At 41.9% G+C, this 18,704-nt stretch overlaps 1 protein-coding gene across 1 annotated transcript in view; it reads right to left on the reverse strand.

The window, feature by feature from the left end:
- The window catches only part of LOC139746978 (uncharacterized), a 95,273-nt gene that overhangs the window by 3,978 nt on the left and 72,591 nt on the right, over positions 1–18,704 (reverse strand). Inside the window, exons 7-10 of the mRNA XM_071658671.1 lie at positions 17,373–17,561; positions 11,561–11,683; positions 9,592–9,688; positions 6,894–7,096 (exon numbers count right to left, since the gene is read on the reverse strand). Coding sequence (XP_071514772.1) covers positions 6,894–7,096; positions 9,592–9,688; positions 11,561–11,683; positions 17,373–17,561 — 612 coding nt within the window. The remainder of the gene's footprint in view (positions 1–6,893; positions 7,097–9,591; positions 9,689–11,560; positions 11,684–17,372; positions 17,562–18,704) is intronic.

The following is an 18,704-nucleotide window of genomic DNA, read 5'->3' on the forward strand; positions in this document are numbered from 1 at the left end:
AGGAGGATGGATGTGCTGGAAATGAGATGTTTGAGGACAATGTGTGGTGTGAGGTGGTTTGATCGAGTGAGTAACGTAAGGGTAAGAGAGATGTGTGGAAATAAAAAGAGCGTGGTTGAGAGAGCAGAAGAGGGTGTTTTGAAGTGGTTTGGGCACATGGAGAGGATGAGTGAGGAAAGATTGACCAAGAGGATATATGTGTCGGAGGTGGAGGGAACAAGGAGAAGAGGGAGACCAAATTGGAGGTGGAAAGATGGAGTGAAAAAGATTTTGTGTGATCGGGGCCTGAGCATGCAGGAGGGTGAGAGGAGGGCAAGGAATAGAGTGAATTGGATCGATGTGGTATACCGGGGTTGACGTGCTGTCAGTGGATTGAAGCAGGGCATGTGAAGCGTCTGGGGTAAACCATGGAAAGCTGTGTAGGTATGTATATTTGCGTGTGTGGACGTATGTATATACATGTGTATGGGGGGGGTTGGGCCATTTCTTTCGTCTGTTTCCTTGCGCTACCTCGCAAACGCGGGAGACAGCGACAAAGTATAATAAAAAAATAAAAAAATGAATATATATATATATATATATACGAATAAAGTGTATATGAACGCGCACCTTCACAGAACATACAAAGCTCCATCAGCCAGGATCGAACCTGGGACCCCTTGTGCAAGAGGCAGGCATGCTAGCCGCTAGGCTAAGGGACTGTATTTGTAGGAAACAATTATTCGAAATACTAAGTACACGAATACCCTTCGTCTCACTATGGTGAGCAACGGGGTCTATCGGTTGTTTCCGAACAGAACACATAGCCAGCTGAAAGCGTTTTACCGAACCTGACTGTACAACGCGGAGTTATATGAATACGAATAAAGTGTATATGAACGCGCACCTTCATAAAACATACAAAGCTCCATCAGCCAGGATATATATACGTATATATATATATATATATATATATATATATATATATATATATATGTATATATATATATATATATATATATATATATATACATATATATATATATATATATATATATATATATATATATATATATATATATATATATATATATATATATATATATATATATATATATATATATATATGTCTATTATCTATCTATTTATTTATTATTTATTTTATTTTGCTTTGTCGCTGTCTCCCGCGTTAGCGAGGTAGCGCAAGGAAACAGACGAAAGAATGGCTCAACCCGCCCACATACATATGTATATACATACACGTCCACACACGCAAATATACATACTTATTCATCTCAATGTACACATATATATACACACACAGACATATACATATATACACATGTACATAATTCATACTGTCTGCCTTTATTTGTTCCCATCGCCACCTCGCCACACATGAAATAACAACCCCCTCCCCCCTCATGTGTGAGGGGTAGCGCTAGGAAAAGACACCAAAGGCCACATTCGTTCACACTCAGTCTCTAGCTGTAATGTAATAATGCACCGAAACCACAGCTCCCTTTCCACATCCAGGCCCCACACAACTCTCCATGGTTTACCCCAGACGCTTTATATGCCCTGGTTCAATCCATTGACGGCACGTCGACCCCGGTATACCATATCGTTCCAATTCACTCTATTCCTTGCACGCCTTTCACCCTCCTGCATGTTCAGGCACCGATCACTCAAAATCTTTTTCACTCCATCTTTCCACTTCCAATTTGGTCTCCCACTTCTCCTCGTTCCCTCCACCTCTGACACATATATCCTCTTGGTCAATCTTTCCTCACTCATTCTCTCATGTGGCCAAACCATTTGAAAAACCATTTCAAAACACCCTCTTCTGCTCTCTCAACCACGCTCTTTGTATTTCCACACATCTCTCTTACCCTTACGTTACTTACTCGATCAAACCACCTCACACCACACATTGTCCTCAAACATCTCATTTCCAGCACATCCATCCTCCTGCGCACAACTCTATCCATAGCCCACGCCTCGCAACCATACAACATTGTTGGAACCACTATTCCTTCAAACATACCCATTTTTGCTTTCCGAGATAATGTTCTCGACTTCCACACATTCTTCAAGGCACCCAGAATTTTCGCCCCCTCCCCCACCCTATGATCCACCTCCGCATCCATGGTTCCATCCGCTGCCAGATCCACTCCCAGATATCTAAAACACTTCACTTCCTCCAGTTTTTCTCCATTCAAACTCACCTCCCAATTGACTTGACCCTCAACCCTACTGTACCTAATAACCTTGCTCTTATTCACATTTACTCTTAACTTTCTTCTTTCACACACTTTACCAAACTCAGTCACCAGCTTCTGCAGTTTCTCACATGAATCAGCCACCAGCGCTGTATCATCAGCGAACAACAACTGACTCACTTCCCAAGCTCTCTCATCCCCAACAGACTTCATACTTGCCCCTCTTTCCAAAACTCTTGCATTCACCTCCCTAACAACCCCATCCATAAACAAATTAAACAACCATGGAGACATCACACACCCCTGCCGCAAACCTACATTCACTGAGAACCAATCACTTTCCTCTCTTCCTACACGTACACATGCCTTACATCCTCGATAAAAACTTTTCACTGCTTCTAACAACTTGCCTCCCACACCATATATTCTTAATACCTTCCACAGAGCATCTCTATCAACTCTATCATATGCCTTCTCCAGATCCATAAATGCTACATACAAATCCATTTGCTTTTCTAAGTATTTCTCACATACATTCTTCAAAGCAAACACCTGATCCACACATCCTCTACCACTTCTGAAACCACACTGCTCTTCCCCAATCTGATGCTCTGTACATGCCTTCACCCTCTCAATCAATACCCTCCCATATAATTTACCAGGAATACTCAACAAACTTATACCTCTGTAATTTGAGTACTCACTCTTATCCCCTTTGCCTTTGTACAATGGCACTATGCACGCATTCCGCCAATCCTCAGGCACCTCACCGTGAGTCATACATACATTAAATAGCCTTACCAACCAGTCAACAATACAGTCACCCCCTTTTTTAATAATTCCCACTACAATACCATCCAAACCTGCTGCCTTGCCGGCTTTCATCTTCCGCAAAGCTTTTACTACCTCTTCTCTGTTTACCAAATCATTTTCCCTAACCCTCTCACTTTTCACACCACCTCGACCAAAACACCCTATATCTGCCACTCTATCATCAAACACATTCAACAAACCTTCAAAATACTCACTCCATCTCCTTCTCACATCACCACTACTTGTTATCACCTCCCCATTTGCGCCCTTCACTGAAGTTCCCATTTGCTCCCTTGTCTTACGCACTTTATTTACCTCCTTCCAGAACATCTTTTTATTCTCCCTAAAATTTAATGATACTCTCTCACCCCAACTCTCATTTGCCCTTTTTTTCACCTCTTGCACCTTTCTCTTGAACTCCTGTCTCTTTCTTTTATACGTCTCCCACTCAACTGCATTTTTTCCCTGCAAGAATCGTCCAAATGCCTCTCTCTTCTCTTTCACTAATACTCTTACTTCTTCATCCCACCACTCACTACCCTTTCTAATCAACCCACCTCCCACTCTTCTCATGCCACAAGCATCTTTTGCGCAATCCATCACTGATTCCCTAAATACATCCCATTCCTCCCCCACTCCCCTTACTTCCATTGTTCTCACCTTTTTCCATTCTGTACTCAATCTCTCCTGGTACTTCCTCACACAAGTCTCCTTCCCAAGCTCACTTACTCTCACCACCCTCTTCACCCCAACATTCACTCTTTTTTTCTGAAAACCCATACAAATCTTCACCTTAGCCTCCACAAGATAATGATCAGACATCCCTCCAGTTGCACCTCTCAGCACATTAACATCCAAAAGTCTCTCTTTCGCACGCCTGTCAATTAACACGTAATCCAATAACGCTCTCTGGCCATCTCTTCTACTTACTTATATATATATATATATATATATAAGTAAATGTGAATAAGAGCAAGGTTATTAGGTACAGTAGGGTTGAGGGTCAAGTCAATTGGGAGGTGAGTTTGAATGGAGAAAAACTGGAGGAAGTGAAGTGTTTTAGATATCTGGGAGTGGATCTGGCAGCGGATGGAACCATGGAAGCGGAAGTGGATCATAGGGTGGGGGAGGGGGCGAAAATTCTGGGAGCCTTGAAGAATGTGTGGAAGTCGAGAACATTATCTCGGAAAGCAAAATTGGGTATGTTTGAAGGAATAGTGGTTCCAACAATGTTGTATGGTTGCGAGATGTGGGCTATGGATAGAGTTGTGCGCAGGAGGATGGATGTGCTGGAAATGAGATGTTTGAGGACAATATGTGGAGTGAGGTGGTTTGATCGAGTAAGTAACGTAAGGGTAAGAGAGATGTGTGGAAATAAAAAGAGCGTGGTTGAGAGAGCAGAAGAGGGTGTTTTGAAATGGTTCGGGCACATGGAGAGAATGAGTGAGGAAAGATTGACCAAGAGAATATATGTGTCGGAGGTGGAGGGAACGAGGAGAAGAGGGAGACCAAATTGGAGGTGGAAAGATGGAGTGAAAAAGATTTTGTGTGATCGGGGCCTGAACATGCAGGAGGGTGAAAGGAGGGCAAGGAATAGAGTGAATTGGAGCGATGTGGTATACCGGGGTTGACGTGCTGTCAGTGGATTGAATCAAGGCATGTGAGGCGTCTGGGGTGAACCATGGAAAGCTGTGTAGGTGTGTATATTTGCGTGTGTGGACGTATGTATATACATGTGTATGGGGGTGGGTTGGGCCATTTCTTTCGTCTGTTTCCTTGCGCCAAAGCAAAAAAAAAAAAAAAAAAAAAAAATACTTATATATATATATATATATATATATATATATATATATATATATATATATATATATATATATATGTATATATATATTGTATGTATATATATGAGGGAGCGGGAGGCTGGAAATCCTACCCTCTCGTTTTTTTTTTTTCTTTTCTAATTTTCCAAAAGAGAAGGAACAGAGTGGGTCAGGTGAGGATATTCCGCAAAGGCCCAGTCCTCTGTTCTTAACGCTACCTTGCTAATGCGGGAAATGGCAGATAGTTTAAAAGAAAAAAAAAGAATATATATATATATATATATATATATATATATATATATATATATATACAAAAAATTATAATCTTAATGTCAGTGAAGGTTAGGATCATTTGTCTTTTGACTGTCATAAAGCATTTGACACGTTACCACACTGGAAACTGATCAAGAATATAGAATACTAAGCACGAACACGGGGAAACTCCCTCGCTGACATAAACTTCTCTCAGTGGAAGGGAGCGAAGGACGCATGCTGAAATCTCCTCCAAATGGGATCGAGGTGACCAGCAGAGTGCCACAGAGTCCTGCTTTGGAATCATTTTTCCTCTACATATTAGTAAAAGACTTTCCTAAACGTATGAAATCTTAACTGAATGTTTGCAGATGATGTAATAAGGGAGGTAAAAGTGAGTAGGATTGTGTTAGCTTATAAGAAGGCTTACACAGACATCAAAGTTGGTCTGGTACATGGTTGATGAAATTCAGCCCGAGTAAATATAAATTAATGAGAATAAGATGAAGTGAAAGAAGATCTCAATGTGATTATAATCTAGCGGGAATTAACTTAAGGATTCTGTTTGTGAGAGGGACTTGAGGGGTGAAATCGTCTCTTACCGGTTGCCTGAACCCTATGTTAGGAAGATGGTTAAGGAGGCACACTGTCTGCTTGTAAATATAAGAGTTACATTCAAGTATATGGATAAGGAAATATTCATCAAGCTGATTATATCTTACACACGAACAAAACTAGAATAAGCTTCTCATTTGGTCATGGCGCTTAAAGCGATACAACGAGCTAATAAGGAAGAGGAGGGCATCAAAGATGGTACCAGAATGATGAGAACGAATTACAGGGAGAGACTAGAGTTTGAATCTGCCCACCTTGGAAGAGAGAAGAGTGAGGTGTGACCTGCTTAAAACCTTAAAATGCCTACAATCTTATGCCTACAATCTTAAAGATTTTAATATAATGATTGTGGGGACAGTGAACAGTTCCATTAGGGATGTATGGATAGATCATCTAGACAACTTAACATGATATTCAGCAGAGCGCGTTATAATAAACAATGTAGATATGTTTTGATATTACAAAAATGGGGGATTAATGGAAACGTCTGGACACACGACTAATGCAGAATTATGCATAGATTTAAAGGTTGTATGACAGTGGAGTATGTTTAGATTACGAGGCTCCAAGAGCGTAAAATTCTCTCCCTGTACAATGCAAATAGGTAATTATGAAGAGGTAACAAGCAATCACACACGAAGATTGCGTAAAGAACCACCAAGACTGTGCTTGGCACAGGCAGTTGTCAATGACATCCCCTACTCCAGTGTATGGAATCAAGAGACTTGCTGAAGTAGGGCAAGCAGATGATGGATCAGGAATGTATAGGAAGTCAGTACTAAACTGAGGAATTAACACAGTTGATAATAATGTGTGAGGAAGGAGGAACTAGAGATAGAGAAAGGCTGTGATGAGGACCCACTGGATAGGTGGTCTTCTCTCTCTCTCTCTCTCTCTCTCTCTCTCTCTCTCTCTCTCTCTCTCTCTCTCTCTCTCTCTCTCTCTCTCTCTCTCTCTCTCTCTCTGGTCCCCCAGTACTCTCTCAGCTTCACTTACCTTTCCATTTCTTTTCACGTTTTCCTACGTCTACTCTCCCCTCACTCCACATTCTTTTTTTCCCTTTTTTCCTCTTCACCTGTCCTTTTCCTTGTCTTTTCCTCCTTCTTGTCCTTCCTCTCTCCCCTTCTTCATCTTTTCTTCTCTTTCGCTCTATTTTTCCCCTTTTCCCTTCCTCTTTTCGCTCATATCCCACCTTCAGACTGAATATGTTCAGCAGGTGATCGAAATCCTCCTGTGGGTACTCCTGCAGGAAAGCCAGCCTCCTCGTGCGGAAGGCGTGGAGCTCTGCCTTCGTGATCTGGTGGAACTGTTGACCACGGTCTTCCGCCACCACCTCCGTGAACCCCGCTGACCGTAGCAGCTCGCCGTACTCGTCCACCGTCACCAAGTTCATGGCTGGAGACGATGACTCGTGAACACAGTCATATAATCCAGGAATGAATGACATAATGTTGTACATATTGTTTAGTATAACACTATCTTCATGACGTGTTTGCTGACTGACGTAAAACGGACAAATCCGTGCAACCTACAGAACTGTGGTATAAAGTTTTATATATTAGACCGATTCTATATTTCTTATGTATAAATTACGATGGTAACACAGACTCACAGACACACAGACACACTTACAAACACTCGCTGACAATCAAGTTCATAAATATTCTCACGGTGAAAGACACTATAGCCCCAACACCAGTGAGAGGGAACGGCGAGAAAGCATTTAGATATTTAGTAAAGACGAGGATCTTTACCCAAACATGGCTCATGGTTCTGATGGAATTTTAATCGTTTGTGCTTATCCATCAGATGTCACTGGAGGAAGGCAAGGTGCCAAGAGAGTGGAAAAGGGCAAATATCACACCCAATTATAAGAAAGGAAACAGGGAAGAGGCACTGAACTACAGACCAATCTTCCTGACGAATGTGGTCTTCAAGGTTCTGGTAAAGATAATCAGAAAGTCAATGGATGACTTTCTGTAAAGGAGAAATCCCCCGGGAGAGAGACAGCACCGTGTCAAGGAGAGGAGGACGTGTGAAACAAAACACTCAGATTTCTACAAGAGTGAACTACGTAGAGAGGAAGGAGAAGGTCGGATCAATTGCTTGTATCTGGACTGGCAGGAAGCATTTGACGCTGAGCCACATGGGAGGCTTAGTAAGAAGCTGGATGACCGAGCAGGAATGAGAAGAGTCCTTCGGTGAATGAAAGATTTATCAAAAAGGAAGAGAACAAAGGGTGCATGTCAGAGGAGCCGTTTCAAAAGGGGTTGAAGTCACAAGTGAGATACCGCAGGGTTTAGTTCTGGGATCATGAGTCTTCTTGATCTTGGAGAGTGACTTGCCAATAAGCATAGACTCAATCCTGATCATGTTTTCAGATGATGCAAAGGTCACTGGGGAAGTGAAAAGTGTGGATGATTGCATGATTAATAGACTCAGTAGATGTTCTGATGCATGATTGATGAAGTCCACCCCAAGTAAAAGTAAGTCATTCATATTCTCAAGCAAGATATAAGATACAGGAATCAATGCATGAGTAAGAACTGGGAGTCGTACCTGACCAACTGACTGTTAGAAAATGGTACAATTGTAATCAGATTAATGGATGAGGAAATATTCAGCAGGCTGTTCACATCTTACACAAGGTCAAAACTAGATTATGCTTCTCAAGTTTGGTCACCTCACCGAGAGAAGCACAGAGAACTAATAGAGAAAGTCAAGAGGAAAACAAACTATAAAGAAAGCTGATCTACAGAGAGGGGCTAGAGGCCTTAAATCTACCCACCTGCGAGGAGAGAAAAGTCAGGGGTGATTTGATTACAACCATTAATTCAAATCAGATTTATGACGGAGACAATGTACAGTTTTTCGAGAACAAAAGGGAAACAAAAAGACAGACAAGAATACATTCTAAAAATGGGCTGGAGTCCTGTAAGGCTCAGTTCTGGGCCCTCTGATATTCATGGTGAAGGTGAATGACTTGTCAAGGTCATGAGAGAAATAAAGAAATCGCCTGCATCAGGTTACAAGGGGAACTTGGACAAACTTCAAAGTTGATCCGTCAAATGGCTGATGAGACTCAATCCATATACGTAAGGGCAAGGTACTGTAGATTGGACTCTGCCAAGGAAGACCCTAGTGTACATATTACTTAGTGGGAAATAAACTACGGGAATCGATGGGTTAAAAAGATCTAGGGATTGACCTTGTACCTAATCTATCGCAAGGATTCCACATCAAGCGAAAATGAAAGAAGTAAATTGTCTTTTGGTAAATACTTGTATCACATTTAAATATTCGGATAAACATATGTTTGGTCAGATGTGGACAATAAAGCCCGAAAGTGGATAATGCCTCTCACAGGTCACGTCACCGCATCTAAAAAATCACAAAACATAATTGAGAAGGTCCAGTGAAGAGCAACCAAGATGTCGCCTGAATTACAAGGTATGATCTAGGGAAAGTTGAAAGCTACTCAGCTGTGAGAGGGTCAGCTGACGTCAAGCTCATAAGTGCCTTAATGAAGTGGATGACGCTGGGAGTAAACAGCTCTCCTCGCGACGCAGGACCACACTGACCTGAGGCCATGATCAGTGAGACTGTTCGAATGGTCTCAGCAAGGAGATGGTGTTCATATAGAAAGCATCAGAGATGGAACCTTACGATTATACAACTCTCCTTCTGATGTACAGATTTAATCACACACACACACACACACACACACAGAAACACACACACACACACACACACACACACACACACACACACACACACACACACACACACACACAAACCTACAGCAAGCTATCTAAACACACACATTGACATACAGAAAAGATATTGCCTGCCACAACCAACATTTGCAAAAAGGCAATAAAGTCACTTACATGCTTTTTTATAGAAGTCCAGCATTTCCTGTGAGGGAGGAGCAGTTCCTCTGCAGTAGTCGGTGATGAAGAGAGTTCCTCCCGGCTTCAACCAGACCTGCAGCACCAGGAAACATGTTCCTCACAGATGATGGTTATGGATGAATCTATGTCATTTTGATTTCACCTTCATTAACCCACTTTGATGTTGATATTAGCTCATTAGCAATGTCATAATTGCAAGAACTTCAGCCCGACCTGTCACCCGGCAGGTAAGCTTTGTTAAGGTGTGTGTATGTGTGTGTGTATGTGTGTGTGTGTGTGTGTGTGTGTGTGTGTGTGTGTGTGTGTGTGTGTTTGGGGGGGGGTGATACTTATAACGGAGAAGACCTGATTATAGGAGGTAGTATCCCTACTGTGGACAAAGCCGAAGTTATCGGAGGTACCTTCCCTCTCCTGTAGAACCCCGGGAATGCAGGAGGCACCGCCACTACGTAGGAGAGATCTGGGGTTATGAGAGGTACCTCTCTTACTATGGAGAGGCCAGGGTCGTAGGAGGCACCATCCATACCCTGGCTAGGTCTGGGGTTGTGAGAGGTACCTCTCTTACTCTAGCGAAGGCCAGGGTTGTAGGAGGCACCATCCATACCCTGGCCAGGTCTGGGGTTGTGAGAGGTACCTCTCTTACTCTAGCGAAGGCCAGGGTTGTGGGAGGCACCATCCATACCCAGGCTAGGTCTGGGGTTGTGAGAGGTACCTCTCTTACTCTAGCGAAGGCCAGGGTTGTAGGAGGCACCATCCATACCCTGGCCAGGTCTGGGGTTGTGAGAGGTACCTCTCTTACTCTAGCGAAGGCCAGGGTTGTGGGAGGCACCATCCATACCCAGGCTAGGTCTGGGGTTGTGAGAGGTACCTCTCTTACTCTAGCGAAGGCCAGGGTTGTAGGAGGCACCATCCATACCCTGGCCAGGTCTGGGGTTGTGAGAGGTACCTCTCTTACTCTAGCGAAGGCCAGGATTGTAGGAGGCACCATCCATACCCTGGCCAGGTCTGGGGTTATGAGAGATACCTCTCTTACTCTGGCGAAGGCCAGGGTTGTGGGAGGCACCGCGCCGGCCCTGGAGAGGGCGGGGGTACAGTGTGGTATGTACAATCGCCAACCCAGGAAAGATCACAGGTCTTACTGAAGCACTTGCACATGACTGAGAGTAAGATACCAGCAGCTTCAGGCACAGTCTCCTCTTATCAAAATCTTTGTCGTTGTGACGTCCTCCAGGAGTCTGCTTCATAATTACTCTCTGAAATGCAAACTCTGCCTCCTACATCCATGATTCTCGAACAAATGTCAGACACTTGTGAGAGAAAGACTAGCAAATGTTGTGAACTTTCATGGTTTCTTTGTAACCAATGTTGTTATAACAATGACATAAGCTGGATATATGGCATATGGTTACCTCCTGCACTACGAAATTTTGAAATGTTACAGATGATGATTTAGTTAACATAACTGGATACGACCTCACATCATTTCTTAATAAGCATTCCATTGCAAGTGAGCCAAATGTAACTAACCTACATGCGAACTAATATCAATGTTAATTTCATCGCTATTGTATTAAAGAAATAAAATCGAAAGTTGAACTATCAACTGTTTTCCATTGTTTGTTACTTTGTTCATAATGATCTTCATCCTCCGTACTCAGTATCAGGTGATATAGAAAGAATCACAAGAAAATACATTTTGTGTACTAAACTTGCTCAGACCTCGTGAAGATGATAGTTCTTGTTATCTACAAGGGTTTAGATCTTGTGTGGATGTGATCTTATCATCTACAAGGGTGCAGATCTTGTGTGGATGTAGTGCTGTTATCTACGAGGGTTTAGATGTAATGCTGTTATCTACGAGGCTTAGATCTTATATTGGTGTGACGTTTTCTCATACGAGGTTGTGTGGATGCAGTATTGTCGTCTACAAGGGAGTCTAACGTACCTTAATTTTACGGAAGAGCTCGGCTTTCTGGGGGATGTGGAGTATAGCGTTTCTACTGTAGATAACATCGAAGGAGCCGGCTGGGTAGTCTGCCTCCAGGATGTTCATCATCTCGAACTGAACCTGTAGCATGATGACAAAGGCGAGGTGACATGAGAACGCGATGACCTTGTTGCAGTGACGAAAATATGAAGTGGAATAAGACTGTAATGACGCAGTGATACACTGCAAAACGATAATGGTGATTCAGTGGTGCAATAGATGTGATGCAGTGAAACAATGATAATGATACCACAGGGGAACAATGATAGTGTTACAGTGATAGTGAGGGTGATACACTGGCACAATTATAGTGATATTCTGAAAGTGAGTGATAGTGATACACAAGAACATATTCAGTGATATAGTGACACAGTGTTAACGACACATTGGACAAATAATATCGACATACTGGAACACTGTTTATGACATATCGGAACCATGATATGATGCATTGAGATAATGATACTGATACACTGGACCAATATTACAATATAGCGGTACCAAGATATGATATACTGGACCAATATTACAATATAGCGGTGCCAAGATATGATACACTGGACCAATATTACAATATAGCGGTACCAAGATATGATACACTGGACCAATATTACAATATAGCGGTGCCAAGATATGATACACTGGACCAATATTACAATATAGCGGTACCAAGATATGATACACTGGACCAATATTACAATATAGCGGTACCAAGATATGATATACTGGACCAATATTGCAATATAGCGGTGCCAAGATATGATACACTGGACCAATATTACAATATAGCGGTACCAAGATATGATACACTGGACCAATATTGCAATATAGCGGTACCAAGATATGATACACTGGACCAATATTACAATATAGCGGTACCAAGATATGATGTACTGGACCAATATTACAATATAGCGGTACCAAGATATGATATACTGGACCAATATTACAATATAGCGGTACCAAGATATGATATACTGGACCAATATTACAATATAGCGGTACCAAGATATGATGTACTGGACCAATATTACAATATAGCGGTACCAAGATATGATATACTGGACCAATATTACAATATAGCGGTACCAAGATATGATACACTGGACCAATATTACAATATAGCGGTACCAAGATATGATGTACTGGACCAATATTACAATATAGCGGTACCAAGATATGATATACTGGACCAATATTACAATATAGCGGCAACAAGATATGATGTACTGGACCAATATTACAATATAGCGGTACCAAGATATGATATACTGGACCAATATTGCAATATAGCGGTACCAAGATATGATACACTGGACCAATATTACAATATAGCGGTACCAAGATATGATGTACTGGACCAATATTACAATATAGCGGTACCAAGATATGATACACTTGACCAATATTACAATATAGCGGTACCAAGATATGATATACTGGACCAATATTGCAATATAGCGGTACCAAGATATGATACACTGGACCAATATTACAATATAGCGGTACCAATATATGATATACTGGACCAATATTACAATATAGCGGTACCAAGATATGATATACTGGACCAATATTACAATATAGCGGTACCAAGATATGATATACTGGACCAATATTGCAATATAGCGGTACCAAGATATGATACACTGGACCAATATTACAATATAGCGGTACCAAGATATGATATACTGGACCAATATTGCAATATAGCGGTACCAAGATATGATACACTGGACCAATATTACAATATAGCGGTACCAAGATATGATACACTGGACCAATATTACAATATAGCGGTACCAAGATATGATATACTGGACCAATATTGCAATATAGCGGTACCAAGATATGATACACTGGACCAATATTACAATATAGCGGTACCAAGATATGATACACTGGACCAATATTACAATATAGCGGTACCAAGATATGATATACTGGACCAATATTACAATATAGCGGTACCAAGATATGATATACTGGACCAATATTACAATATAGCGGTACCAAGATATGATACACTGGACCAATATTGCAATATAGCGGTACCAAGATATGATACACTGGACCAATATTACAATATAGCGGTACCAAGATATGATATACTGGACCAATATTGCAATATAGCGGTACCAAGATATGATACACTGGACCAATATTACAATATAGCGGTACCAAGATATGATACACTGGACCAATATTGCAATATAGCGGTACCAAGATATGATACACTGGACCAATATTACAATATAGCGGTACCAAGATATGATATACTGGACCAATATTGCAATATAGCGGTACCAAGATATGATACACTGGACCAATATTACAATATAGCGGTACCAAGATATGATACACTGGACCAATATTGCAATATAGCGGTACCAAGATATGATACACTGGACCAATATTACAATATAGCGGTACCAAGATATGATATACTGGACCAATATTGCAATATAGCGGTACCAAGATATGATATACGTGACCAATATTACAATATAGCGGTACCAAGATATGATATACTTGACCAATATTACAATATAGCGGTACCAAGATATGATATACTGGACCAATATTGCAGTATAGCGGTAACAATATATGATATCCTGGACCAATATTACAATATAGTGGTACCATGATATACTGGACCAATATTGCAGTATAGCGGTACCAATATATGATATCCTGGACCAATATTACAATATAGCGGTACCAAGATATGATATACTGGACCAATATTGCAGTATAGCGGTAACAATATATGATATCCTGGACCAATATTACAATATAGTGGTACCATGATATACTGGACCAATATTGCAGTATAGCGGTAACAATATATGATATCCTGGACCAATATTACAATATAGCGGCACCAAGATATGATACACTGGAACAATAAGAGTGATACAGTAGAACAACATTGACGACATATTGGAACAATTACAAAGGTGCGATGAAATTATAACAGAAATACTGATACAGTGCAACAATGCAAAATAGCTAGATAATGATAGTAATAAATAGGAAAACAAAGGAATTCAAACAGCAATGGATCATTGGTTACTTTCGAGGGAGGTTGTAGCAGCCGAAGATATGAGGAACTCACAGACTAGTTAGGTAAAAGTCAAAAGACGTACAGAGGATTCAAAGACGAAAACCTGCAAATTCTTGATCTTACCAACGAGGCTCAGGGAGTTAGTCCTGGACCTGAAGCGAAGTATTTAATGAAGTCTTTTCTGAAGTGTGTTTATAAATACCGCATCAAACACCTATAAATGGTTATTTACTCCATATGTTCAAGATAAAGTACTTCGCCTCACTCAAGAAGAAACGTTTGTCCAATGATCTGTATCTTGTATATCATGAAATGAGACGAATGGGATGCATCTTTGGAAGCAGTAATGGCTTGCGCAAAAGATGCATGTGGCATGAGAGGCGTGGGAGGTAGGCAGATTAGAAATAGTAGTGAGTGGTGGGATGAAGAAGTAAGATTTTTAAGTGAAAGAGAAGAGAGAGGCATTTGGACGATTTTTGCAAGGAAATAGTATGTATGAAAGAAAGAGGCAGGAGGTCAAGAGAAAGGTGCAGGAGGTGAAAAAGAAGGCAAATGAGAGATAGGGTGAGAGAGTATCAGTAGATTTTAGAGAGAAAAACATGTTTTGGAAGGAGGTAAATAAAGTGTGTAAGACAAGAGAACAAGTGGGAACATCGGTGAAGGAGGGTAATAGGGAGATAATAACAAGTAGTGGTGATGTGAGGAGATGGAGGGAGTATTCTGAAGGTTTGTTGAATGTGTTTGATGATAGAGTGGTAGATATAGGGTGTTTTGGTCGAGGTGGTGTGCGAAGTGAGAGAGTCAGGAAGAATGGTTTGGCAAACAGAGAAGAGGTAATGAAAGCTTTATGGAAGATGAAAGCCTGCAAGGCGGCGGGTTTGGATGGTATTGGAGTGGAATTTATCAAAAAAGGGGGGTGATTGTGTTACAGACTGGTTGATGAGAATAGTCTATGTATGTATGGTTCATGGTGAAGTGCCTGAGAATTGCCGGAAAGCATGCATAGTGCCTTTGTACAATGACAAAGGAGATAAAGGTGAGTGTTCAAATTACAGAGGTACAAGTTTGTTGAGTATTTCTGGGAAATTATATGGGAGGGCATTGATCGAGAGGGTCAAGGCATGTACAGAGAATCAAACTGGGGAAGAGCAGTGTGGTTTCAGAAGTGGTAAAGGATGCGTCGATCAGGCGTTTGCTTTAAAAATGCATGTGAGAAATACTTAGAAAAAGCAAATGAATTTGTATGTAGCATTTATGGATCTGGAGAAGGCATACGGTAGAGTTGATAGAGATGCTCTGTGGAAGTTATTGAGTGTATGCTAAAAGCAGTGAAAAGTTTTTATTAAGGATGCAAGGCATGTGTATGAGTAGGAAGAGAGGAAAGTGATTGGTTCTCAGTGAATGTCGGTTTGCGGCGGGGGTGCGTGATGTCTCTATGGTTGTTAAATTTGTTTATGGATGGGGGTTTTAGGGAGGTGAATGCAAGAGTTTTGGAGAGAGGGGCAAGTATGCAGTCTGCTGTCGATGAGAGGGCTTGGGAAGTGAGTCAGTCGTTGTTTGCTGATGTTATAGCGCTGGTGGTTGATTCGGGTTAGAAACAGCAGAAGCTGGTGACTACGTTTGGTAAAGTGTGTGAAAGAAGAAAGCTGAGAGTAAATGTAAATAAGAGCAAGGTTATTCGGTTCAGTAGGGTTGAGGGACAAGTCAGTTGAGAGGTAAGTTTGAATGGAGAAAAGCTGTAGGAAGAGAGTGTTTTAGATATCTGGGAGTGAGTTTAGTAGCGGATGGAGCTATGGAGGCGGAAGTGAGTCACAGGGCGGGGGAGGAAGCGAAGGTTCTGGGAGCGTTGAAGAATGTGTGGAAGGTCAGAACGTAGTCTCGGGAGAGCAAAAATGGGTATTTTTGAAGGGACAGTAGTTCCAACGATGTAATATGGTTGCGAGGCGTGGGCTATAGATAGGATTGTGCGGAGGAGGGTGGATGTGTTGGAAATGAAATGGTTGAGGACAATATGTGGTGTGAGGTGGTTTGATCGAGTAAGTAATGAAAGGGTAAGAGAAATGTGCGGCAATGAAGAGTGTGGTTGAGACAGCAGAAGAGGGTGTATTGAAATAGAGAGAATAAATTAGGAAAGATTGAGAAAAAGGATATATGTGTCAGAGGTAGAGGGAACGAGAAGTGGGAGACCAAATTGGAGGTGAAAGAATGGAGTGAGAGATTTTGAGCGATCGGGGCCTGAACATGCAGGAGGGTGAAAGGTGTGCAAGGAATAGGTTGAATTGGAACGATGTGGTATACCGGGATGGACATCCTGTCAATGGATTGAACCAGGGAATGTGAAGCTTCTGGGGTAAACCATGAAAAATTTTGTAGGGCCTGGATGTGGAAAGGGAGGTGTGATTGCGGTGCATAATACATGACAGCCAGAGACTGAGTGTGAATGAATGTGGCCTTTGTTGTCCTTTCCTGGCGTTACCTCGCTTTGAATGAAGCATTCATTAACCAGGTGTGGTGTCATGCAACATAATGATAAGAAATCTTCCACATAGCTACAGCGATAGGCCACAGGAGCAGGGTTCATTACTAGTCTCCTTATGTACTATTTTGGGCTTCCTTGTATCTCACAGACCAGGCTAATCCTGTCATCATTAAATCATTACAATTGGATTTGGAGTGACAGGTTGTTACAACTCCACAACTTACCCGTTTCCTGAGTTTCTCTTCCAGTGTGGCCTGCCTCTGGAGGGCCAGGCAGAACATGTTGCCGCTTAGGTCGACCCCGTGTACGTGGACACCGTAGTAGCGAGCCATGAAGAAGGCGGATCCTCCTCCACCGGAGCCCATGTCCAACACCCGTTGGCCAGGTACCAGACCCAGTCCAAGGCAGAACTCCTGTCGTGGTAAGTCAGTAATTAAGGTCCAGGTCCAACGGTCGGTCGCTGGGAGACATTCTAAGCACTTAGACCTTCCTTGTTACAGACATCCTAACTGGCAGGAGTAGTGAGCAAAGGATGAATGGTTTAGGATACGACAGTTGTAAGCATTTCTAAGTGTACTTTAGACATTTATCAGATGTTAAGTAGTTTTAATAAAAAACGAAATGTGAGGTTATGGGTATGCTGGTAGCCAAAAAATTATACTTTCGAAAAGTTTTCGACATTACCAGAATTTAGTTGTTTGAGATCTCTTGATGGTTGTAAGGAGAGAGGCTATGCATCGATCATGTGAGGCACTAAACTTTAAGCTACCTCTGGTGGTTTTGAGTGATGACACGGTCATAGTGTAAGATAAAGAGTCTAGCAGAACTACGTGGTGGTAGTAAGAGGTGATATTACCACGAGCCATCATCACACGAGCCATCATCACACGAGCCATCATCACAAGAGCCATCACCACATGAGCCATCATCACACGAGCAATCAACACAGTAGCCATCATCACACAGACCATCATCACAAGAGCCATCACCACACGAGCCATCACCACACGAGCTATCATCACACAAGCCATCACCACAGGAACCGTGATTACACGAGCCATCATTACACGAACCATCATCACACGAACCATCACCAAACGAGCCATCATCACACAAGCCATCATCACACGAGCTATCACCACACGAGCCATCACCAAACGAGCAATCATCACACGAGTCATCACCACACGAACACGAGCAATGATTAAACGAGCCATCATAACACAAGCCATCACCACACGAGCCATCATAACACGAGCCATCACCACACGAGCCATCATAACATAAGCCATCATTACACGAGCCATCATCAAACGAAAATCATCAAACGAAAAATCATCATACGAGCCATCATCACGTGAGCCATCATCACAAGAGCCTTCACCACACAAACAATCATCACACGAGCCATCACCACACGAACCATCATCACACGAACCATCATCACACGAACCATCACCAAACGAGCCATCATCACAAAAGCCATCATCACACGAGCTATCACAATGCGAACCATCACCAAACGAGCAATCATCACACAAGTCATCACCACACGA

This window comes from Panulirus ornatus, chromosome 67 (assembly GCF_036320965.1).
Source record: "Panulirus ornatus isolate Po-2019 chromosome 67, ASM3632096v1, whole genome shotgun sequence".
Taxonomy (NCBI): domain Eukaryota; kingdom Metazoa; phylum Arthropoda; class Malacostraca; order Decapoda; family Palinuridae; genus Panulirus; species Panulirus ornatus.